This window comes from Amphibalanus amphitrite, unplaced genomic scaffold (genome assembly GCF_019059575.1).
Source record: "Amphibalanus amphitrite isolate SeventyFive unplaced genomic scaffold, NRLGWU_Aamphi_draft 001840F_arrow, whole genome shotgun sequence".
Classification (NCBI taxonomy): domain Eukaryota; kingdom Metazoa; phylum Arthropoda; class Thecostraca; order Balanomorpha; family Balanidae; genus Amphibalanus; species Amphibalanus amphitrite.
In genome coordinates, this window is record NW_024883333.1 from 29,424 (window position 1) to 55,484 (window position 26,061).

General features: G+C 48.2%; 2 protein-coding genes across 5 annotated transcripts in view; one reads left to right on the forward strand and one right to left on the reverse strand.

Moving 5' to 3' along the window:
• Positions 1 to 26,061, reverse strand: part of LOC122375442 (calpain-A-like) — a 42,657-nt gene that overhangs the window by 9,736 nt on the left and 6,860 nt on the right. The window contains exons 1-4 of one of the 4 annotated variants that reach the window (XM_043354830.1): positions 15,662 to 16,793; positions 2,293 to 2,469; positions 551 to 620; positions 168 to 285 (exon numbers count right to left, since the gene is read on the reverse strand). In XM_043354830.1, coding sequence (XP_043210765.1) covers positions 168 to 285; positions 551 to 620; positions 2,293 to 2,469; positions 15,662 to 15,970 — 674 coding nt within the window. In that variant the 5' untranslated portion in view covers positions 15,971 to 16,793. Of the gene's footprint in view, positions 1 to 167; positions 286 to 550; positions 621 to 2,292; positions 2,470 to 3,753; positions 5,683 to 6,831; positions 7,434 to 15,661; positions 16,794 to 26,061 lie in introns of those variants that run through there. The other 3 variants (XM_043354831.1, XM_043354827.1, XM_043354829.1) reach the window with 3 other exon arrangements.
• LOC122375443 (N-acetyl-D-glucosamine kinase-like) lies at positions 22,591 to 25,616 on the forward strand. The gene has a single exon (XM_043354832.1). It carries the CDS (start codon positions 23,858 to 23,860, stop codon positions 24,881 to 24,883), a length of 1,026 nt encoding a protein of 341 aa, XP_043210767.1. The 5' UTR covers positions 22,591 to 23,857; the 3' UTR covers positions 24,884 to 25,616.

The following is a 26,061-nucleotide window of genomic DNA, read 5'->3' on the forward strand; positions in this document are numbered from 1 at the left end:
CGCTGGGGTGGTACAATTTGTGCCTGATTTACCACTGCCATAAACGTCTGGAACTGGTTTGTTTGGTCTACATCGTTGCTCAATATAAAATATTATATGAAATTCCGTCCCGGCTTACTTGAAGCTGTTATCCAGAGGCGGTATCACAGACCTTCCCCATCACCTACCTGAAGTGGAAGATGCCGGCGTACTGGTCGTCCATCTCCTGGTCGCTGGGCACGATCTGCGCGAACAGCTCCTGGTTCAGTGTGATGTTGGCCACGGCGGCTAGCAGCCAGCAGTCGCCTGAGCAGAGACATGGAAAAGAACGTAAGGTGATACGGTGCCGGTGGTCTTCGAAGCTCGCCGCGAAAATAACGTTGAATGAATAATAAAGTACCATAAATCAGTTCACAAGACAAGTTCGCAATGGATGCAACGAGACGATAAGCGGAAACTTTGCTTAGTGTTTTTCAAAGATAAATTATGAAATAATTAAGTCATCGTGGTGAAATAATTAAATGTTGCTAGAAACATGGAATTATTAGCATGAATAAAATGAAATCCTTACCTAGCTCTCCCTGTTGGACATCAAACCGGGAAGCGCCTTTCAAGATGAACTTCGGGTTGCTGCAGATTTCCTGAGAAAAGAACGCCCAATTAGCCGTTTTTCGTCCTACTTTCTCGGTCCAACGTTCAATTCTTTTCGTCAACTGAGGTGTGTGGATGTTTGAGATTTTTCCATATCCCACCAGTACTAACATGTCACCGACCTGTCGGTTTGCACGGTCAACACCATTCTGTGACTGGTCGATTCGATACAGTAAACACACCAGCTCTATCGATCTACGGTGATATTAGACGGCGGTAAAATCCAATTTAATTCGTATATGATGCAAGATAAAATCACTAAAACCACCCAACGTTTCGTGTTATTCACTTTTTCAAGGGTGATATGACACATTTTACCTACAGAGTCAAGTACGTTTTTTTCGGTTTCGTTCGAATATAGCGTGGGCACTTTTTCACAAATTTCCTCTGCCTTGCATGACATATTGACACATACATACACACATACTACAAATTAACGTCTTTCCTAGCCAACAGAGCAGACACCGAAGCTAGTCTGAAGAATCCACTCGAAGTGTTCAAAACATCACCTTTCGCAATAAACGCTGCTTCTATAATTCTCCGTTGGGTTTTAGAAAAGTTTTGATCCACATAACCAGCCCTCAGCTGTAGCTGATCAGCCTGTGGCAGAAACCAAACCAATGGTAATAGCTCCGCATTCTCCTTTGAATGAAACGGTTCAGAAACTGATAGGTCCTGCGCTGGGCATAGTCTCTGTAGGGGGGGGGGGGGGGCAGAAGATAGGTGGGATAATGCGTAAAAAAAGGTAACAGTCTCGCAACAGAGACAGCGTAGTTTACAAAATTCCATGTAGTGGGTGCCCGCGGGTGTACTACGGGGAAACTGGTAGGGGTCTCAAAACACGGGTCCGTGAACACAGGGGGGATTTACGTAATCATAGACTTTCCAATGCATTTGTTATTCACGCTGAGAAAGAAGGGCATTTACCTGATTGGACGCGGGCTACACATGTGGATCAAAACTTTTCTAAAACCCAACGGAGAATTATAGAAGCAGCGTTTATTGCGAAAGGTGATGTTTTGAACATTTCGAGTGGATTCTTCAGACTAGCTTCGGTGTCTGCTCTGTTGGCTAGGAAAGACGTTAATTTGTAGTAAGTGTGTATGTATGTGTCAATATGTCATGCAAGGCAGAGGAAATTTGTGAAAAAGTGCCCGCGCTATATTCGAACGAAACCGAAAAAACGTACTTGACTCTGTAGGTAAAATGTGTCATATCACGCTTGAAAAAGTGAATAACACGAAACGTTGGGTGGTTTTGGTGTTTTTATCTTACATCATATACGAATTAATTTGTCCAATTCAAATAATCAAAATCCAATTTCCTTTTCCAGAGCACTTTATTTTAGGGAACCATGTAACTAGAAAGGAGAATATATGTGGAGCCAGCTGGTCGTGCGAGATCGATGACATATTTCAGGATGCCCGAGAAAATAACTCGTGTATGAGGAATCTGTTGTCAGATGAAGCAGTTTCCACTGGAAACTAAACGGTTGCGGTCAGCTTGGGACTGACGTGAAGTCATTTTTACTCAAAACCGCCGTGGACAGTCTGACACTCTCAATTGGTCATTCCCACTTGAAAGAATATTGTGTACTCACGTGAGGCCGTTTCCACTCGAAGGGCCGCGGCGGCGTGCGAGAGAAGAAGATGGAGTACTCACGTGAGGTCGTTTCCACTCGAAGGGCCGCGGCGGCGTGCGGGAGAAGAAGATGGAGCAGTCGGTGGCCGGAAACTCGGGGTCCTCGAACAGCCGGCCGGAGCGGCGACACTCGGCGCGCAGCTTCTCAAAGTCCTGCACCTCACCGCGGGCGCGCAGACCCGAGCCGCGCTCGTTCATCTGGGAGAAGAGCGGGGTCGGGCAGAGGTCAGAGCAGGTCAGGTAGGGTCACCGACGGGACTTAGTTGACCTTCAGTAGTCCGAAATAGTCGGATTAGGACGGATCATATACTGGAGTTAAACCTCGGAGACGCCTCATCGTATTTTTATTCTGGTTTGAATAAACGTTAATCAATTTCTGCTTCATATACAGCAATGATCCACTATTAGGCTGGCCTATACTTTTCTACTTGCCGTCACATGAGGGAAAGATCAGTGGTTCAGGCTCACAAGAACTAGGGTGGGTCGTCATCACTGACTGGGTAGCAGTATTGATATCTTCGCTGTGTTTTGGGCGTGTCAATGCAACGATAACAAACAACTCTCGTGATCATTCGTCTAACACGAAGCTGACGAAGCTGCCGTCATTGATGACCGATATCAACAATGGAATCGTCACAGATAGAAGGGGTAGACCACCCGCGTGAAGGCTGTGAAGATCGGTATGTTGGCTCAAGGTGTTTTGTTTGGACTAATGCCTGCTGACGTATTGTTTGGTTGGAAAACATAAATATGTATGTCGAAAACTGAACGTATGGCACAAACGGCCGGTTTATAGTTATATGTAAACAAAGTACAATAAAAACGTTAATGTTTTGTCCAGCTGACAGCTTCAGTAGACGCTTCATTTTCCAGCGTCTGTCCCTGATTCTGTGACCTCCAGCCCCAGCCTCTGTCCTCTGGGTCGATGGCCGGAGGCGGGAGAAGGATGGCTGGCACGGTGCCACCCTCCCCTCTCCCCTGTCTCCATGGCAGAGCTCCCAGGGAGCCTCGGCAGACAGCCGGGACGGGACAGGTCAGGGGTGTGAGGCGGGCTTCAAAGGCGCTGACACGCCAGGAATGCAGGCGCCGGTGGATAGTGCGCTAATTACTTGGCAGAGCGACTGCCTCACAACTTGTCAAGAGAGTAGTAAAAATGGCGCGTACCTGTCATGCTCATGTCTTGTATCGCAGAAGCACACATGACCGAACGCATTGGTATAATGAGATCATATTGCTAGAGGTCGTATACTCCTGAATGACCAAGAGGAAGGAAGAGATAGGAAGACAGTGAACATAAGCATGAAAAGATTGGGATATGACTCATTGTAATGCCGTCATTATGCCACTAAATCGCAAATGTGCTGAAAAATTGAACCCCCTAGGCCTAGCTATTCCAAACCGAAATGGTGAAAAAGCATGAAAATGCATGAATGAATAAATGCATGGAACACCTCTCTGCTATACAAGCACGATTTTACCTACCGGGACGATTTTCGTCCGTGCTTCCTTTGTGTTCGTCAGTCGCCCGTTGCCTCTGGACCTGCTCTTCTTGTAGTCATCGAAAGAGGCGTTCAGGTCAATGGAGCGCCGGGCCGGCTGCGGAACGGTGACCTGATCTAAGGTCATCCCGCTGGCCGTCAGTCGCCGGGGCGCCGCCACCGGCTTGTACTTGGGCTCTTCAACTGGCTTCGGTTCTTCGCCCTCCGAAGTTATGACCTCAGCTAGTACCGCCTTTACACGACCATCCTCCGGGACATTGGCAGCTCGGGTATCTTCCTGGGCTCCGTTAAGCTCTTCATTTTCTTTGGCATCGATATTGTGTCTTTTTGTAGGCTTTGCTCTCGGTTTCAAGCTATCCATATGCTCAGGACTTTCAGCGGCACTTCGTCTTTCATCATCCACGTCTCTCTGCTTTTGGTCACGCGTATGTCCGATTTCATCTCCAATCGGCATTTCTTCAGTTTTGCCGGACTTGAGTCTAGCTGATACTAGTTTTACATCGACCTTTCCTGTTCTTTCTCCTGTGTCCGCTTGCTCTTTATACGAATCATCTGCAGGTTTGACCTCAGGCCTCCGATATCGGCTCCGCCGTGCCGCCGCGGAGTTGCTGTCCTCCTCTGAGATCAGGTCCGGCAGCGGAGATGCCCTGGCTGAGCCGACCCTCGTGGCCGCTCTGGGGGTTGGTGTATCACTCGTTCTCAGAGCGGCTGATCTATGACTTCCCTCGGCCGCCGGGCTTCGGTCTCGAAGCGCTCGTCTCTTTTCAAGAGCATCTACTGAGCGGCGGGGCTCTGGTTCGGCCAGCTCATCACTACTTCCCGAGGCAGCCTTGGCAGCTTTCCTGATCTCTCTGATGGCCGAGGCGTGTTCAGCCGATAGTCTTCCAAGAGGCCGTTTCTCGTCCAAGTCACTATCTATTCTGTACCGCGCCCTGCTGGGTAGCGTTTGAATATGAGGCGCAGAGTGGTCGGTGCCCCGGTGCCGTCTCGGTGTTTCCTCGTGTTCATCAGCGTCTTCAGCATGTCTAGCTCTATGATGTCGATTACTCACCCTCGTCGCAACACTTGGAGACGATTCTTCATACCGCCTCTCTCCGTGGACCCTGGGAGAGGTTGGGACATCCACACTTCGATTCTCCGTGTCCAGTTCATCAACGGACTGACCTCGTGCTCTGGCAACCTGCCTTCTGTCAGACCGATCTGCATATCTTGATGGGGAAACGCCTGAGCGTCTACCAAGACTCCTGCTACCAGAATCATCGACTGCTCGGAAGGCACCCAGCCCTCTTCGTCGAGCTTCTGGCGACTCTCTATCACGAGGCTGCCTCTCAGTCGCCCCAGCCCGCTCTTGGTTCCCCTCCTCGTCCTCCGCCTCATCCCTCTGTTTCAGCCCCAGCCACTCTCCCATACTGCGGGGCCGCGGCGGCCGAGGCTGCTCCGCCCGACCCGTCAGACCGCTGCGGAGCCTGGCGCGCGGCGCGTCAGAGGGCCGGCCGTCGTCCACCTCGTCAGCCCAGGAGGGTCGCGGTCCGTCCTCCTGCGACTGCAGCCTCTCCATCATCCTCTGGACGTTGTTGCCGGTGCGCTGGCGAGTCCACGGCCTCGGCAGCGAGCCGGCGCCGATCAGGTTCCCCGTGCTTTTCCAGGGGCTCACCGGCGGCGACTGGCGGGGGATGTCCTCCGGCTCCGGATCAGCGAGCCCGTGGGTGGATCGCCACCGGGTCGGGCCGCCGGGTCGCGCCCGGTCATCACCGTATCGAGACGACATGCCGCCGCTGGCCGTCCTTCCTAAGCAGACGAGTTGATCTTTAACACTGATGGACAGATGGAGACGATTCGGACGCGTTCACCGTTGCAGGACACAGCTTGGCGGCAACCGCGCTCCTCCCAGGCTCCTCTCGGACACAGCTCGGACACAGTCCGGACACGGCTCGGACACAGTTCGGACACCGCTGCTGTCCGCCAGTGGACAGTCTACTGATAGCCAGTGGGTGGCGGCCGGCCGGGTGTGGCGAACTCCTATCAGGCCCCTATCAGCCCTCAGCCATGAGCGCAATCAATGGACAGTGGCCGCACCATGCAAGTCAGACAACCGCGGAACTCCCGACCAGATAGACGAGCTCTTGAGGACTTCGAGCATTCGGGTTGATTAGATTATGAGTGGTCTTAGTCACTCATGATATGTCATGATATGATATGTCAATGGGTTGTCGAATAGAAGGTCGCAGTCTTTCTGAAAGGCGAGTTTGTTTAAAGATTTAATGATTGAGATGACAGTGGTATCGCAAACTGAGCAGCGGTGTTCAGAATGATGGGTTGATGATGATGTCTAAAAGCGCCTTTAAATGTCTTGATTAAAGCGGCATGGGTGCATTACATGCCTAGTCGTGGGGCTACTTCATTCAAAAGCAAAGTCAATTGAACGACAGCTTTCAGCTGGGGCGAGAGTGCAAGTGTATCGTATTTTTATTTCGCGTGCATTTTATCAGGGCCAAGGACTTCGCATCTAGTTATACAGCTGAAGCTAATGTTGGTTCTTCTATCTATCGGTTTATTAAAACAGCGAGACTCACATTCATCTGACAGCTCCTTTTAGCCCCTGAGCCGTTTAATCCTGATCTAAACGGGACCCATTAAATCCTTAGGGACCGTTTGTTGTCCCTAATCCAGTTCCGTCTATCCTGAATTCTGCAGCTGTTCTGGGGGATTAGCAGTACGAGTTTTTAGCTTTTGCGGTAGCTTCGGGACACTTTGATCTCGAAGATTGTTAGGATAATTGGCTGCTCAATTAGTAAATTATCGCATTGGTTGAACTTGAAGTACAGGGTTATGTTGGAATAGATAAAAGAAATTCACAGGTTTTGTTTGATGAATACATGTGCATGTAAATGTAATAAACGGAATACGGATACGAGCTTCAAATTTACAACACCTTAACAACTGTTTTGTCTGTGAATTATCTCATTAGGCATCTCATATCATCTCATCTCTCATCTCATTTGAACGTATCGAGGCACTAGACTCATTCCAGTCATGGGTGCCATGCACAGTGCACACTTACCTTAAACACGGTGAGTTTCTTATAGCGGTACGGCATTTTCCTGTTTTATTTGCCCTCACTCAACTATATTTCACCAGCACAGTCACAGGTTGTCCCGCACTGGGTTCATAACGCTGCAGTTCACCTCTCGCACTTGCTGTGCGTTTACTGACTGTTCTACGTCTGACACTAGGACACACATAATTCCTAGCTGATTTCGGTCCCCTGTTGACTTGCTTTGTGGCTCCGCTTCGCTTCACTTCACAAGCAAGCTTGTTATTGCAAGAGAATGGCAAATTGGACCCACTAGATACACCGTTTGACAAACTAACGTTATGTACCAGAGGCTTTTCAACTGACTTTAACCGCTCGCTATATGTTATTTTGTAAACGTTATCTACTATAGTTGCGTCAAACAGTGGGCTTTAAATCAAGATTCGTTTCCCTTTTGCAATTTCAAATCCAAGTGAGCTTTGATCACATAATTTTACACAACGCTTTCTTCGCTTGTCCCTTCCTGCCGGCACTCGATTCCCCACACTTCGAGCACGTGTCCGCTGCCCTCCCCTCTCTCAGCCCCTCAGGCGGTGCCCTGACCCGCACGACCCGGCGCCGCAGGGCATACTGCCGGGCGCAGTTCGGCGCTGGGAGGCCGAGGCTGCGTGCGCGGACCGGGGACGGAACGCACGCAGACGCCGGCGGCGAGTGGCGACATCTACACGGATTGCCCGGAGGGAGGTGAGGGCAGGTGGTATCAGTATGTGGGGTGACACTCGCAGTCAGGTAGAGGTGGTGCCATCTGTCAATCATTTGGGTCACTTGTCGCTTCCGTTTTGGGTGAAGGGCTGAGAAGTGAGCTCGATCGATTCGCCCAATCGAAGTGCTTAAACGGCGCCAAATCAATATGACAGCAACTCACAATCTTGTACACGATCTTGATTTTGAGCGCCATGCATGCTCCGCCCGGCCGCATTCTCTGGTCGGGCGGCAGAGCCGTGCGGCACAGCATATCTTCAGGCGTTACTGTTGCTGCCATCTAGCGTAGATAGCCACGGCATTGCGCACCGCAGTGTTTCTAGCACGGATAACATACGAGTAGATCTAAAAACGCAAGGGTTAGGGTTTCCCGTAAGAAACAACTAGTTCCTACTGTTATTACATATGGAATGTGCACAGCACCGCCAACCTCCGATTAGCCTGCAAAATCAATGAGCATGAATTCTACTATCTTATCGGCCAATACGCTGAACGATATGATTAAAGGTAGTGTGCCACCTTTGAAAGATTTCCCATTTTATTTTTCCTAGGATAAGAAGCTTCTGTTTTTACCTAATAACGCAAAAAAAAAATCAAAAATGGGCCTGGAATAGTGCCTTTTTCGCCTAAAAGTTTATCGGTTTTTCTATATGTATAACAGCTGTAGTGGGCTGACCTGTAAACAGGCGTCGGCAACAATCGCGAATGCGGCGCACATGTGACAATAAGCAAAGGTCATTATAGAGTTACGACGTACGGGAATGAGTTATCAGCTGTCTAATCGTAGACAACACAATGTCGAGCCTTAAACTGTAAGCCTGTATTGGTATTGTTTCTTTTATTTGGCTGTCGAACATTATTTATGGTTTGAAATATGATTTTATGTAAAATAATTGATATGAAAAAGCCGTCTCTTAAGTTATGACCCCATTTCACCACACGCAAGTGGCAGAAATGACAATGATCAGCTGACGCATTTTTCTTGGCCGAAGTCAGAGCGTGCGGCCCGACGCACCACCACCGCACCACAAAGTATGAGCAGAAGCCGCGCCCAAAGCCAGGGCCCCGGTAACGTGAGGTAGCCGAGTCGGGGCAGCGTGCGCTGACCCAAGCCGGGGCCGCAGCTTTGGGCGCGGTCTACCGCATCCCCGCGGGCAGCCCCGGGCTATCACACGACACCGGGAGGACGCGCGGCCCCGGCTTGGGTCAGCGCACGCTGCCCCGACTCGGCTACCTCACGTTAACGGGGCCCTGGCTTTGGGCGCGGTCTACCGCACCACCTAACAGGCGTGTTCGAAACCGCAGGAGATGATGATGAACGGGTTTATCGAAACTTGATTGGATGAGCATATCGGTAATAGCGATTTCAGTGTGTGCATTTATTGTTCATAGTGGTGTGAAATGTGGTTGGGGTACGACCGACAACCCGTCGGGGCGAATTGCGCACTGGGGTACTCAAAATTTGAAGAATTTAAGACGTTTCCATGAGTTTTGAAGGTATGGATAAGTTCTAAAAATCCGGTTCTCCTTATCTGGGCCATTAACTCCATACGGTCCAGGAAAGCTGGCACACTACCTTTAACACTTTTGAGCTTGTAACGGTACATGAAAAGCAAATTAAATAACAGTGTTGAGTGTAAACTATTGCGTAGGTGTCGGACATCTTTGGACAAATGGCTGGCTTGGACATTTTTGGACGGACAACCAACGTAAGCATTGGACATTGGACGAACTTTGGACATACGTTTTCTGAAATTGAGACCACTAGTAATTACCCGGACACTTCCATAGTTGATTTTATATAATCGCTTGCATAGATACGTCATTTTGAGCCGGACTTCAAAAAGCCAAATTTAATAATTACTGAAAAAGCATCAGCTGCCTCACCCCACTACCATAAAGTTAACTTCCCCCGATCCGCACCATCCCCTTCTCAGACCCAAATCGTTTCACCCCAACATAAAGCGCCTTTGTGTATTCTGGTCACAGTCCTGTTAGTCCGCTCGACCCAGCTCCGGTTTTGTCCTTCTGTCCATATCGGTCCCTACCCGAGCACAAAAGGAGCCTGACCCTAATCGCCCCGCCATCAGTCTATCGCAAAGTGACACGCGGGTGTGGAAATTCTCCGAAACGTGTCGGTTTTCGCTCCAGTGGCCCTTTGCCTCAAAGGTTTCACCGGGTCATTGGGAGCAGCGGGATGAGACACACGACTTTCTCCATCAGATCAGATGTCTAAGGTTAAAGGACGTTGTATATTTGGGTATTTGTTTGTACTATCGTTCACATAAACAGCTCCAGCTGTGCCTGTTATTTTCTCTTGCCTATATCAGCGCTAGTTTGGACTGGAAACATGCAGCCTCCAATGGAACGAGATAACACAGGTTCACATCACAGTGGGAACAAAGATAACGTTAGAGTACCCGATGGGAGACTAGTATGTTCTCCTAACACGGTGAAATACTACCCTCGTAGACGTAATTACATTCGTCGCAATATTTTCATCGATTACTTTTCAACCCGGCAGCCCGTCCTACACTCGGGGTATTAGTTCCTCAGTCGACTCACACTCTGCTATTTATAGCTCGTTTTCAATGCTCAATTGCTCATTCCTGTCACGATCTCGCTTTTATACATGTTCCTCATTCCAGCCTACGCAGTATGAGTCACACCGTCATGAAGCAACAGGGATCTGGCCACCATCTCCCATTGGATCTCTGCCTCTGGTGTCACGCCATCATCGCACGTGATCTCATGACGTCAGCACCCACCCGGATTTGTGTCCGGGTAGCATGGCAATCTATGGTGGGGTGGGCAAGAGTAAGCAAAGTAGCATGCGTGAGTCACAGTATATTTTTGGCAAGCGAACTGGTTTACGGATTGGCGATTGCTCGTGATTCAAACTTACCTAATAAGCTTCGGAGTAGTGCTAAGCTACCGAAATTTCTTCAATTAGACGTTCTTAGTGAAAAGCTCCTACCTGAGATTTGCAATGCTATCAAAGCAAGTGTGAAAGAACCGCCTATGTTATGCAGCCCGACACGCATACCAAAGCTACAGCCTACACAACTCTTTGTATAGACACAAGGAAGCCGGTGCCGCTGAGCGGGCCTCCGTAACCACGTGTTGCACAATAGATAATAGTCACGTTTGTCCCACGTGCGACACAGAGAAGCTGCACACCGAAAAACGACCGGTCACTGAAAGAGGTTAAGGCTATGTGAGCTTTTCTCTCCCAGATATGGACTGTCGACTCACGACTGCTTTGTTTTGGTGCGGCTGAAGGAAAGTGTTCTAAAAATGCATGAGTTTTAAAAAACCTTTTTCCTACATGCCGGGGTATGTCTTAAGCACAGCACGAGCCGGGCAGTAAAACTATGACCAAGAAACTGTCGGTGTCAAAATGCCATGTTATTTGATAGGCCGGGCAGGAAACAAAAGTTTACTGCCCGAGTTTACTGCCCAGGGCAATGACCTCTAAACTACAGTTTATCGCATTAGCCCAGAGTTATACTTGACAGGGAATGTATATTTGACATCATTATTGCATGATATTTGCCGCGTACAATTAGAAAACTAACATTTTTTGGTAAAAAAATATCTGCTCTGCTTATCAAGGGTTTTGAAATATGGATAATGATGTAAATAATAAACCAATTAATACAAATCAAATATATTCAAAATACACAAAGCTTTCGGCTTAAACAGCCTTGATCACTGTGAGTTGTGACAATGTATAATCGGTACAACACAAATATTCGCAGTAACCGTCTAAGAATTCTTGAAAATAATGAATCGCGTGTTTCTTGTTTTACTAGCCAACTGCCGATTTTGCTGCCATCGATGACCAAGTAATGAATCCATTTCTACTGTTGAATGTGTCCCGTGTGATAATATGAGCCGCTTCCAGGATCTTTCTCGTTGATTTCTTCATGTTCTTTTCTAATATTTTCGTATTTTCCCAATCAGGTAAGTGGTTGCATTGTTCTATGTGTAGCACTATCGCGTTTGAAGTACGATGGAATTTTACGTCGCTTTTATGCTCTTTTAAACGAACATTAACCCCCCTTCCCGTTTCTCCAACATAAGTTCTTTGGCACCCCTTGCACGGTATTTCATAAACTACACTTTTGGCATCATTTATGTCTTCTCCACTTTCTTTATGTTTGACTATTTCTTGAATTTTCTTTCCCGTCACAGTGGCTACTTGTATGTCTGACTTTTCGAGTGTTCTTGATATGATGTCGATGTTCTTCGAGTTTGGCACTGAAATCCACCTTCGTTTTTTGTTCGCTTTTCGTTTTCTTGCAGTGTTCGTGTCATCATCTTGTGGTTGGTTCGCATGTCGTTCGTGTCTTCTGTTAACTTCATCGCTTGAGTTATACTTTGAGTTATACTTGTTCGTTCGTTTCTTGCTCGTGTCTCTTGTTTTGCTCCTTTCTTCGATTTTTGATTTTTTCCGCCTTTTCTTTTTGTTTAATTAAAAATCCTCTTGGGTATTTCAGTTTTTCGAACGAAGCGTATATGTGATTGAACTCATCTTGAACAAATTCTTTGCTACAGATTCTTAAAGCTCTTAAAAAGAACCCAATCACGATTCCACTTTTTGTTCGTTGGCTGTGTGCTGAGTAAAAATGTACATAATCCTCTTTGTTCGTCGGTTTCCTGTAGACTTTGAATTTGAAACCTGTCGTCGACTTTATGATGCATGTGTCTAAAAACGCTATCTTTTCTTCTTTCTCTTCTTCTAGTGTGAATTGTATTTTTGGATGAACATCATTCAGTTTGTTCAGGGTTTCAGTCAAATCTTTTTCTTTCGGAACGATAACCAGTACGTCGTCTACATATCTGAGCCAAATTGAGTCGTCACCAATGATTCTAAGAAAATGCTCTTCTTCAAGATTTTCCATAAAAAGGCATGCAGCTACAGGGCTTAATGGTGACCCCATTGCAAGTCCGCTGTGCTGAACGTATTCACATCCTTTGTATGAGAAACAGTTGAATTTCATGCATAATTCGATGAGTTCTAAGTAATCGTTCTTCGGAAGAGGTAGTTCGTTATCGTTCATCGGTTCAATCACTTTTCGTATGGCGTTCAAGGCGTCATCGACCGGAACGTTTGTAAATAGAGACTTGACATCAAAACTAGCTACCTTTTTGTCACACACGTTCTTTACTTCTTTGATTTTGTCCATCATCTCCGATGTGTTCTTAATATGAGTGTCGCTGATGGATCCAAGAGAGTTTGAAAGAGGTTTTGCTAGTACTTTGGCCAGCTTGTGAGGCGCACTTCCGATTCCTGATGTGATAGGTCGCATAGGCATTCCTTCTTTGTGAACTTTTGGCAGGCCTTTCATCTTGGGGAGAGTCGGCGCTTCTTCCATCAAATGGTATAGCTTCTTTCCTTGTTCTGACCTTTTAAGAATTTTTCTGACATTTTTGTTGAAACTTTCACCTTCGGTTTTTCCATGACCCGGCTTCATCTTCTTGTAAATGTTTTCGTCATGAAGCATTTCTTTCATTTTGTCATCGTACTTTTTGGCATCCATGATAATTATTCCCCCACCTTTGTCTGCTTGTGTAACGACAATGCTTTCATCATCGGCTAATTGTTTTAGGGCTCTTATGTACCTTCTTGGTAGGCTACTTGGCTCACTGTCCGCTAATGCTTTGCAGCAGGTTAACACGCCTTGAATAAAACCTTTATCGGCATCACTTTCATTGAATTTGTAGTTTCGTTCTATGTGTTCTGCTAACGTGTACCTATCCTTGCCGGAGTCAAACTTGAGTCCTAGCGCAAGAGCTTCTTTTTCATCGTTTGTGAGTTGTCGTGAAGAAAAATTTCGCACTATGTCGATGTTCCCGGCGTCTTTCCATTTGCTTTTCTTGCAGAGGTCGTTCAGTTTTCGTTTTAGGCGTTTTTGCTGTTCGTTGCTTATTCCTTTTAACTTCAGTTCGTGTGACTTCGTTAGTCGTATCCCGCTTCTTTGTTCGTTCAGAACATAAATATTATCCTTGATTTCAGTGCATGCTTCTTCTAAATATGTTCTTGCAGTATCGCTGAAAGGTTTTGAGCTGTTTTTGATTGCGGCTGGGGCTGACTTTGGAATAACTTGTTCTGCTAAGCAATCTTTTAAGAATCTTAGACGGTTAAAGCTACTTGAGATCTTTTTAAGTACGTTAAATTCTTTCAGTTCTTCTTGTTGGTTATTATTTACATCAATTGACAAATGTTGAGTATCCATGACAGATTGGATAATGATGTAAATAATAAACCAATTAATACAAATCAAATATATTCAAAATACACAAAGCTTTCGGCTTAAACAGCCTTGATCACTGTGAGTTGTGACAATGTATAATCGGTACAACACAAATATTCGCAGTAACCGTCTAAGAATTCTTGAAAATAATGAATACGCGATTCATTATTTTCAAGAATTCTTAGACGGTTACTGCGAATATTTGTGTTGTACCGATTATACATTGTCACAACTCACAGTGATCAAGGCTGTTTAAGCCGAAAGCTTTGTGTATTTTGAATATATTTGATTTGTATTAATTGGTTTATTATTTACATCATTATCCAATCTGTCATGGATACTCAACAAAGTTTTGAAATATTATGTACCTATTGGTTACAAAGCCGAAATGATGGCAAGATGTGCGCCTAGGTAATCGAAATCCGTTATTGCTTGTTGTCATGTCCACTGATACCTTGGGCCTAAGTTATTGCGTTATTATTTGACAGTTGTATTCCTTTCCTCGAAACAAACATGTAAAATATGGAAAATATAATGTATTTCACGAAAGTTTAGCCATAGGGCATCAGCAAAGTACGATTACATAAATAAAGAAAAGATTCTTGCAAGAACACTGGAAAATTCACGTTTATCACTAGGAATATTATGCCTTCTTCTTGTTCTTATGTCTTGGCAAATTATTCATGTATTATGTTCCTTGGATATCCAGTTGTTGTGCCATTCTGAGTTGATATTTTCAGACACGATTCTTTTGAAGTAAGGTGTTTTGATGCATTTTCTTCTATCAATTTCCTTTAAGCTTTATCCACAGCAGTAGCGCAACCACTGTTAGGAAATTATGGACAAAACAATTGTATAAAAGTGTCACCAAACCCTGTCGAAACTACTTTGGTATGCGGCATGTAGGAAAAATCTTACTGACCTCAGCCGTACGAAATTATTTGGAAACTCGGTTTGCAAAATTTGACTCCGGCCCTCGTGCTTCGCACTCGGGCCTACGTCAATTTTGCAAACCTCGTTTCCAAATAATTTCGTCGGCCCGGTCAGTAATATATATTCTCGATGAAGCTTCTCTCACGGCTTCGGAAATTTGAAACAATTTGCTTATAAGGTTTCGTGTCGCCGGACCCGTATCTCCGTTTGAGTCTGTCGTAGCAGAATAGTGAAAAACTAGTATCGTGGTAGTGGGGTGGGAAATGTGCGACATGACAGGAAGTGTGATACATTTGACCTTCGTTGAAGTGATTGCTGGATTGAGGTCAGAGGAAATCGATCATACCATGCCAGTCAGTGGCGATACGAATGTAGTAATGCGGCATGCCTAGTCAGTGCGAGGAAGTCAGTCTAATTTGTAGTCTAGGACCGACTCACGCGATGAGTGTAGCGACTCCGTTCGGGGTCATTCGCTATTCATCATTCGGTAAAGTATTTCATTATCTTTTGCAGGAATGCACACAGAGTAAGGAACATGGTAGTTCACTGCGCTGCACCACACATCAACTCTCTCTCTCTCTCTCTCTCTCTCTCTCTCTCTCTCTCTCTCTCTCTCTCTCTCTCTCTCTCTCTCTCTCTCTCTCTCTCTTTCTCTCTCTCTCTCTCTCTCTCTCTCTCTCTCTCTCTCTCTCTCTCTCTCTCTCTCTCTCTTTCTCTCTCTCTCTCTCTCTCTCTCTCTCTCTCTCTCTCTCTCTCTCTCTCCTTCTCTCTCTCTCTCTCTCAACCCCGACTCCCCAGACCACATCCTGGTCTGACACCAGCTCACCCGTCTAACTCCAACCTAACGCCCCCTCCCCTATCTCCCTCTGGCAGGCAGCCAGCCCTCCCCGTCCCCCACTTACCGGCTGAACATTCCTCTTCCCCAGCTGGAAAAGATAGTCCGCCTCATCCACGATATCTCCTCGGTCGATCCAGCGGCAGGAACACAGCTCCTCCTTGACAGTGCTACCGCTCTCCTCCTCAACATCGAACGGTTTCAGCGGTTTGACCCGATACGGGTCGTAGGCCTGACCCAGCGTGGAGAGGGCGTGCCCGGTGATCAGGTACGGGTTACCGGTGCCGTCACTGTGCGGGGCCTGGTCGTCTACCAGACGCTCCAGCTGGGTCTCCGTCGACGCCACCGCGTAAGGGTTGTAGCGCTTCTTCGGCATGCTTTCGGCTTGTGCTACGGTGGGTTAGTCCACTCACTACTACGCAGACTACGCAGCGACACTGCGCGACACTGCAGGGAACGCTAGATTCACAGTCAATTTCACCGAAGGTCGCCGGCTGCACTGCTGCGCTGTTGCGCTGTGAGCGGACGCGGCTCAACTGACGATCTCCGCTGCACGTGCCGGGGGGGGGGGGGGGGCAGGCTGCGTCACGGACTTCCCGGGGCTTCCGCACCCTCTGTTCGACCCACACGCTTCTCTGTCCGCCGTAGCCGTCACTCGGTCACGGTCGACACCAGCGCGGAGTACGCTCACTTTCGCCCGCGCCGCGGCGTGGGTTCGCCCTCGGAGATCGTGGGAGAACTAAAAGTAGACCGGCGCCAGCCCGCGGCGTAGCCCCAGCGGCGATTGGGACGCGCCCCGGTAGTGCGTCGAAAACGACGAGCGGTGCGCTCCACAGGTGGGGAGTGTATAACTCGGCGGCGGCGGCGGCGGCACGGAGCGCGTCGACTGGAGACGAGTCAGGCCGGCCCACGAGAGAGGCCCCAAATCCAAACAAGTCCGACCGGTGGCACTGCTGCTTGAACTGAGCCCGCACGCCGCAGCACGGGTGCACAGCCGGTTTGATCGTATGTACATTCGGTGACGTCATCCCACGTTTGACGTCATACCTGGCAGCAGTGCGCTGTCCTACCGCACTGCGACGGTTGACTCAGGGTGGAGTATGACGTCAGTTATAAAATAAGGCTTGAGAATAACTGACAAATGTTGAGGCCTCGCCATGCCGTATGCATGGCAGTTATAAGCCTCCATATGTCGCACACTAGAGGAGAGAAGGAGGGTAGAATCAGGGACAGAGCGGGAGAGGATGGATCGATACCAGCTAACGACCGCCCTGCCATCTATCACACCAGGACTGGGGTATCGCTGCCTCACATATAGTATAACCGAACATCCCTGGGTCAACTGCCTATCTAGCTTATTCATATTCATTTCATGAAATTCAGCCAGCTGGGTTCGGGATTTGTTCCTGAAAGTCGAGTACCTTTCTGACGCCCGTCGCTCTCCGAGAGATATGGGAGCCCCTGGCCTGGCCTAGCGCCAATGTAAAGACGGTCACGCCTTGCAGCGTTGGTAGAGGGCGTGACGGGGCGGCTGGGAAGGCGGAGAGTGTTGGTGCTGACTGCTGCCTAACCCCTAACAACGCTTAGCAGATGATCGCCAAGTTCATCAACCAACAGTTCAGACACTTGGCTGGATAGGTGTCTGAGTACTAATTGGTGAACACATGAAGCGGTATATGTCGGTAGACGTTTTCTACCTACGCAAATGTGCGCTTGTCGCTGTAAAAAAAATCATAATCCATAACTTGACAATAAACGCTGGAATGGCAAAAAATACGGGCATTTTGGCAATAACAGTCCGTTCATATCTATTCTTTAAAGTTACAGTTTGGTAAGGGAAGCAATTCGATTCGAAGCCCCAGCGAAACACTTCCCGTTTAAACGGTTCTGTCTCCCTCAGACCATTTGTAAACTCAGAGTCCTCAAAACCTGGTGGATGTCCCTCCATTAATAACTTTGGTTTCCAATATACGAGTCAGAAGTGACAATTGACATAAAACTATAGAAGCGGAACGGTCACGAGCAGTTTCGCCAACTTATTTACCACCGACGGGAAATCCCAGAGCCTCTCAGCAAGAACCAGAACTCCTCCATTTTGTTCATAACTGCCGACCCAAAATCAGTAGATGACCATTTTGCGAAGTTGTGACGTCCAAGAGGTGGCCGTTCTCTGTCTAGATTGCCAGCGGGAACTTCCCAGTCTCGCGGTACCTCACTCGGCTCACTGTGCCATTGTGCCAACCATCGTCAGAAACACGAGCTGCGGGAACTGCCCTGGAACTGCCTAGTCCACTTGGCCGGCATATAAGCGCACTTACAGGAAACCAGCTCATCTTCCCGGCTGGACCATCCATCCCAGTCATGGATGTTTCTGTGAAGTTCGCCACGATATTTACCTACCTATTTTCGTTAACAAGGGGAAACGTCAAAACAAAGTATGTATATACCTATATTGCTTGGTAGTTGGGTGCAAAACCATAGATGATTCCAAAGCCCTAAATACATTCTTATGTTTAAAGGGTGATTCTTAAAGGATTAAACCACGTTCATTAAATAATCAGATAACCGCATTCGCACATGACTACAAACATTTAAAAGTAACCTTGGGCGGAAGAGTGTACAACCAGGGTTACTTTTACAGGAAAAGTCGAGAGGGGGAATAAAGTTCGGGGCAAGAGCGGGCGGATCCAGGGGCATCTGAAAGGGGGGCATCTGAAATGCCATTAGGTTTTTGTTAGGATGGCGCCTGCAGAACCTTACCTACCCCCAAATCCTACTATATCCCCGGATTCTGGCCCGGATTCTGGCCACTTTATATTGTTAGGTTGCCAAAAAAAAAAATAGCTAAAAATATACGTAGGTACCTATCTATGCCTTGGCGGTAAGGGGCGGTGGAGGTCCCAACTTGACTGCGCCCTTGCAAATGTCAATCAGTAGTATCAACCTATTAACCTGGCCAAACATCAAGTAGCGCCTTTCTAAATAGAGAGACGTTAACCCTCGCCCCGTTGGGGGGCCATTTTACCCCCCCCCCCCCTGTGGTTTTTCCTGAATAGCAAAAAACGGCGGCGCGCAGCGCCGCCGCCAAATTTTTAGTACCTTCCCGGGCATCAATGTGACACCTTCACACCAAATTTCAAGTCTTAGGTCACCTTAGGTCAGGAGTTATTGAGGTCAAACTGAGGTCATGTTCGAGCAAAAATGAGCGAAAAACATGCAATCTTGAAACGCTCACCAAATCTACAGTTATCAAGCAATTTCAAAGTTCTTTATATGGTCTAGTAGACAAAAAGCGGCGCTACAAAACTGCTATCTCGGATTTTCAAAATTTTGGGTTTTTGACCCAAAACAAATCAAAAAAATTGATTTTTTTTTAGAAAAACTAAAAAAATCAAAAAAAATCCGTATTCCGAAAAAACGGAATATTTGTGATAGTCCCTGCGCTCTTCTATATACATACCAAATTTCAGATCGATATCTCGTTTTTTGGCTAAGTTATAGCGAAAAAAACTGTTAAAAAATAATGACGTCAAATTTTTGAACTCAATTTTTAGTGATTCTAGATCACGTACGGCAAAACAAAGACCATCATTGAACTCCCCGTGACGAGCTGCATCGATTCAATACCCATTTTATGCAAAAATATTAACTTTGAAATTTGACCTAATTTGACCTGACCTTGACCTGATCTTGACCAAAACGTGACCTAAGCTGGCCCCAAAGGCTGCCTGACCCACATAATCGCATTTGTCATGTAAAATGGACCATAAAACATGTATCACACGACACTTCCATGTTGTGACACCCCAGTGACCTGACCTTTGTGACCTGACCTGGTATCAGTGACCTCAAATAGCAAAATATGTGTTTGAAGAACATTTCCCCATCGATGATTTTCAATGAAATGCATTTTACTCGATTTTACAACGCATTTCTTGAAATGCCTGTAAACGGTGAAAATTGGACCTTTGACCTGACCTGTGACGTCATCGGTTTGATCTAGGTCAATAAAATTGGGTCACAAGGTAGTTCCCTGATAGGGCTATCCAACACCGTTTGCCGCTTGTCGCTAGGTTGCGTGGTTCTCGAGATCTTAGGGGGGCCAAAATGCCCCCCCCCAACAGGGCGCGTTGCTCGGCAGAGCCTAACGGGGCGCGGGTTAACACGTGACTATTTTTGCTAGGCCAAGACCGATTGAAGGACCCTGGTTCGAAGGAAGACCCTTGGTTCGGAGAGGTCATGACCCCCGTCCCCCGTCGGTTTCTACGCCAACGCCTGTAGACTAGCGATATGTCAGTGATTGCGAAGAGACGGAAGAGACAAGACAAGAGACGGTCCCACCGACCATCCGATCGGTGTCGGGTCAAATCTGGAGTTCCCGCTGCACGGAACGTAAAATGGTTGGATGGAACCTCAAATTGAAAATTATCTAAGCGCCAGCAACATTGATTAATGACTAGAGTCTGATCAACGATGATTATAGAATCTGAGTAGCGAATTGATTGAAAATGGGCTCAAAAATAAATTTGAAAGGGGGAAATTCCCCCTTCCCTCCCTAGCCGTTCACGCACAATTTGAAAGGGGGAGCGGAATTTTCGAAGGGGGGAAATTCCCCTTTTCCCCCCTTTAAAAGTTACCCTGTGTACAACTGAATCATAAGCTAAACAAATGCGGATGAAGGATTAACGAATGAACAAATGGATAAATACTTGAATGAATCAATTAATGAGTTAGGTATTGAAAAACAAGAAACATTTGAATGCAAGCATATTGTCTAGTGTAAGCAATGCTACAAGAGTATTTGGAAACATAGAACGTAAAACGTTTACTGCGTGATTAATTAATTTAATACGTGTGTCGCTTTATTAGTAGACAGTGTGTGCACTGCACATTAACTGTAAAAGATGGTATATTAATAATAAAAATCACGACCGTCTGCGATAGAATGAAAAGGTATTTTGCGTCTCGTGTTGTAAGGTTTTGTGATAAATGCCGAATTGAATTGTTTGTAAATGCACAACTGCATAGATACAAATTAGTCGTTTTCACGACGGGCTATCCGGCGAGTGCACCTAATTTGACCAAATCTGCACCTTATCTCTTTTACAGCAAATATCTTTATTTTATGAATCAATTTCAGTGTTAGATGATGTTTTTCGTACTCCAGCGTAGATGGGTAGCCATACGACTGCCACGGTTGACAGTGATGACATCAGTCATCTTTTGCAAGCACACCTAACAATTTCAGTGTTTTAATCTATGATACTCTCTGATAATATGACAAAGCAGGCATATAAGCAATTAGTGCAACCCTAGCAGATAGCTAGGGTTGCACTACTGAACACACACTGAACCTAATTTGACCAATTCTGCACCTAATCTGCACCAGATGTGCACCAAATGTGTACCAGATTGACGTCGTGAAAACGGCTTTTATATTATTTCGTTAGCAACGAAGCAGTGTATCGGCCCAAACCACATAAACGTCTCCGTCCTTTTAAATGCTGCGCACAAGGTCTTTTTAAAATAGTATCAGGCTAATTATACTGGGCTGAGCGCATTATCCAAATTCAATCGATATCACATGGTGTTCAGCCGCAGGACAGGACAAACAGGGCATACAGATGAAGCAAACTTTTCGATAAGTTACCTTCAATGCGTGACCTCAGAAGCGCCTGCTATCGCAATCATAACATTTGCCATGAACGAGCATTGGGCAACGGATTCAAGTTGAAATTGGAGCAGCAACTTGCGCAAGCTTCAGCAACCAGACCGCCCAGGCCCATCCGCATGGGTTGAGTTAATATTTGCACTGCACGCATTCCACGTGCTTCCAGAGACCAGACATAAGCAATCGGTGGCCAAAGCCGCAGCCAGCGGTCGTCGACAGAAGAGGTTCAACGACCTGCACCATTCTCAGCGAGTGCAAATCCGGCCAGCCCAGAGCGTCAGTTACAAAGTCCAGCACGCAATTGCCCTACATCAAGCAAGTGGATAAATTAAACAGAAGACGTTCCAGCGACCCGCTTGTGAAACACGATCTAAAGATACCGCGCGCAGAGTGGACAGGAGTGTATATGATCACACAGCTGTCTCGGCCGCTGTGGCTTCACCGTTTATTTTATCTCGAATTCAGACAACCGTCTTCAAACATGAGGACTTATCAGGTTCCATGGGGTGGGTCACTTCTGGCACCTTCCAAATGACACTGAACAAATAAGCTAAAATAGAGGACAGGCAAGCTCGTTACCGACAGGGAAGCCTACTGAGTTTTTCGTTACCACTGTATGGTATGTTTAAATTTTATATTGTGAATGATTTGTCAAAATACCTAACATTGTAAATGACAAAGCGAAAATTTATCTGTGTCCTGTTGCGAAGCGATTTTTACTTTAAAGTTAGCATTGACGCTAATTAAACGTTGAATATTAAACGGTTTCATCTTCAAGCAAGCATCAGTTTAGCCAACATAAAATAGTTTTTTTTTATTCAGCTATTCGGTGTGTCTCTCTTCGGATTAAAACTTGCTAGTGTATAACTGAAATATCATCGGAAACGCTTCGACCCAAGTGGTTCGTGAGCCGTTTAAATGCGTTTGCTTTTGAGCAGACATGTGCACGGATCCCAGACAACCAATCACGGAAATCGAGATGGCCATTTGATTGACGGTCTTCAAGCATGAAATTATGGTGGAAAACATGGCTCATAGAAGCCTCTCAATGAACCAACTATTTTGCATTCCTTCAGGGTTACCAGTTCTGAGAAAATCCCTCAAGATCCATCTCGGATCCATGATTCGTGGCCATGGATCCGAGATGGATCTTGAGGGATTTTCTCAAAACTGTGAACTCTGAGGGAATGCAAAATAGTTTGTTCGTTGAGAGGCATCTATTAGCCATGTTTTCCACCATAATTCCATGCTTAAAGACCACTTATCTAGTGGCCATCTTGATTTTCGTGTTTGGTCGTCTGGGATCCGTGCCCATTTCTGCTTTTGAGATTTGAGAATGAGCGCAAGCTTGCAATGAAACGCATGTAACATACAGCACCTATTAACTATAGGTTATAGGTTGGAAACGGGATAGCAAAGCTCTCCCGGTGACACATTGACACAATCAATATCTGGGAAACCAGAGGTTGGCAATTTTGACATTGAAGGACAGCAACCGAGTTCCAGATGGTATCACCAAATCCCCGCACCGGGCAGGTGCTCTCTCAATAGACTGGCCCCACCGCGCCATTGAGAGCGATTTCAAAGCTTAGAGCACATGGGAAAACGTCGGCAAGCGTTACACTACCGGGTGTGTAACTACCCAGACGCGAAAGTTTCTTTCTCCACACGATTGGATGCCTCTGGCTGCATGCCAAAACCGGTTTCCGACGTGCCATGGAACGATTAGAGATGCAAACGAACTAACCAGGCTTCCGTTTCGTTGCGGCAAGTTCTAAGCAGACCGGAGCCAGAAACCACAGTGGTGATACTAAACCGATAACGGTCGACCAAGCACGCCGGCTTTCGACGGCCGGGTGAAAAACCTCTCCGAGGGCTCAGTGAATGTGACCCGACCCGGCGGCGGTCACGCGCCATGAACGCCGCTGGTGCGCACAGTCACACCGATCTGACGGCCGGCGCGGTGCCGCCCCGCTCGCGACGCGACGCGATCGGGTGATGAGCGGCCCGATAGGTCGCCGGGAAAGTGGAACGGGCGGTGGCGGGCGGCGGAGGGCGTGCGGAGGCGGGCGGCGGAGGGCGGGTGGGAGGCGGACACTCCGGCCGGGCGGCGCGCCGTCACTCGCCCGCTCGCCCCCGGACACGGCGCACGCGCCAGTCGCACTCCGACCGACACGCCGGCGGTCGTCGTGTCCCGTACGGTCGGACCGCTCACGCGCACGTGCCAGTTGCTGCGTACGGCGCCAAGTGGCTGGCCAAGGCGACCCAGTGGAGAGAACTGAGTGTTCAGTTGCGTGACTGTGAGTGTGTCTGTGGGACTTTGTCGAAATCTCTTTTTACTGAGAAGTCTAACCGAACAAGACTCGGCTTCAAACCAGGGAGCAGTCAACTGGAATCGCCGGCTTGGTGAGCGTATCGACAGAAAGGAGACAGCTCCGAACAACGCTGGGGTGAAAGTCGACGACACACCTCCAGTCTCGGCGGGAGCAGCTACTTTTCCGTCCTCTCCCAGGTATCAGCAGTGCCCACAGCTGTGAGCGACCTGTCCGCCAAGGTCACCCGAGCCCAACACACCTACCCCGCTCATACACCATGGCGCCGGCGTTCTTCGGCGGAATCGAGGGCGGCGGCGGGCACTCGTTCGCCAAAATCATCAATGGGGACGGTCGTATCATGGGGACCGGCTCGGGGCCGGGCACCAACCTCTACCTGGAGGGTATGGACGCCACCGTCGAGCGGTTCCACGCGCTCGTCGCCGAGGCACTGACGGCCGCCGGCCTGCCGACCAACACCAAGCTGCGGGCGCTGGGCGTCAGCTCAAGCGGCTGCGAGGCCGAGGAGACCAACGCCAAGCTGAAGCAGATGCTGATGTCGCGCTACCCGGGCATGGCCGAGAGAGTGGTGGTGTGCAGCGACTCTGTGGGCGCCATCGTCACCGCGTTCCCGCACGGCGGCATCTGTCTGATCTCGGGGACGGGCTCCAACAGCCTGCTGCTGAACCCTGACGGCTCGGTGCACCGCTGCGGCGGCTGGTCCTACATGCTCGGAGACGAGGCCAGCGCCTGGTGGATCTCGCAGCAGGCCGTCAAATGGGTCTTTGACGAGGACGACAACCTGCGCACGCCGGTCCACAGCACTGCCAAGGCGCGCGAGTGCATCAAACGCTACTTCGGCATCACCGACCGCTTCGGCATGCTCGACTTTGCCTACACCAACTTCAGCAAGGCGCAGTTTGCGGGTCTGTGCCAGCACCTGGCGGCAGCCGCACACGAGGGCGACCTCTTCTGCCGCGACCTGTTTGCAGAGGCGGGCCGCTGGCTGGGACGGTTCGTGGTGGCGCTGCTGCCGAATGTCTCGGAGGAGCTGCGCCGCGAGCCCGGCGGTCTCAGCGTGGTCGCTGTCGGCGCCGTGTTCAAGTCCTGGGACCTGATGCAGGTGGGGTTCGTGCAGCAGGTGTCCACCCACCTCTCGGCGTTCACCCTCCTCCAACTGACCGGCTCGCTGGCGCTGGGCGCCGTCTACATGGCCGCCAAGGAGGTCGGCTTCGACCTGCCCAAGAACTACGCCCAAAACTCGATCCCGCTCTGCCGGTGGAACAAGAACACGCCCGGATGGTAGGCTGGGGCGCAGCCGCGGCCGGCCGACGGGGAGGGTGCGGGGCGCGGGCGCTCCTCCTCCCTGGCGGCCGTAGGCGCGCGCCGGCCGCAGCGGACATGCGGGTGGGACGTGTGTGTCTGTGCTCGGGAATCTGGGACATGTTTGGGGCGTGTTAGTGACGTCAACACCAGTGGATGGCGGGTGTTGCAACGTCGCAGTCCTGGTAGCGAGACCGGATGCACGCCTCTAGTCGTCAGGCGCGTGTTAGCTCGTAGACGTCAGAACGCCAGAAAATGAGAGCGCCTGAGGTAAATGAAACGTGCATTCCTGCAAATCGGAGATGTGCAATCGAATGATGATTCGTTTCGTTGACATTTGTTGACACTTTTTGCTGTTGATTTGTGCTGCCTTAGCCGGTTGGGTTCGAGCCGCGTAACCGCACCGGCAATTCGTAGGCTCGGCGATAGCCAATTGTTGGGAAATATGCACTGAATCACCGACCTTTTGTAGCGCCTCCCTATGTCCACGATGGCGTTAGCGATCAGCACGTATGCGATACAGTCACAGGGATAATAAATGACACTTCAGGGAAGCTATGTTACGACGGCCTGTGGGTACCGATAAGATTACGTCGCTTTCAGAATTTTCATTGTTTAACTTCTGATCCGCAATAAAGATATATAATCAGACGCGAATTGTACTGAGTCTTCTTTCGACATCCCCTCTTTCTGCAATAAAACTCGTCCAAAATGTGTAATCATCTACTTTTTAGAGCACCTGAATAAGTGAAGGCCGAAGGGTTTGATGCGACCGTGTAACTGATTTGTTAGTAATCGGCGCGGGAGCGTTACACGACTTTTAAACGTCTGGGTAATAGGTACACATAGTCTTCCAGATTATAATCTGGACACCCAACGAGGTTCAAACCCAGTAATAAGTTTCGGAGGCATATGGTTAACACTAACAAGCATAATCGAATTGACGTGGCATCAGAACGCTCACTGAAGTTGTAGACGCTCCTGTAGATAAGGTATGCGTGATAAATACGAGATGATAAACGTTTCGAGGTTTCTACTACGGTCCAAATGCATACAGCTAGTTTCACTATCCATGCAGTTGCACCAGTGTGTAAAAAAATAAGTAAAAGAAAACGATGAGTTGAGCTGACTTTTCCCATGCAACCCTGCCCCACCCCCAGC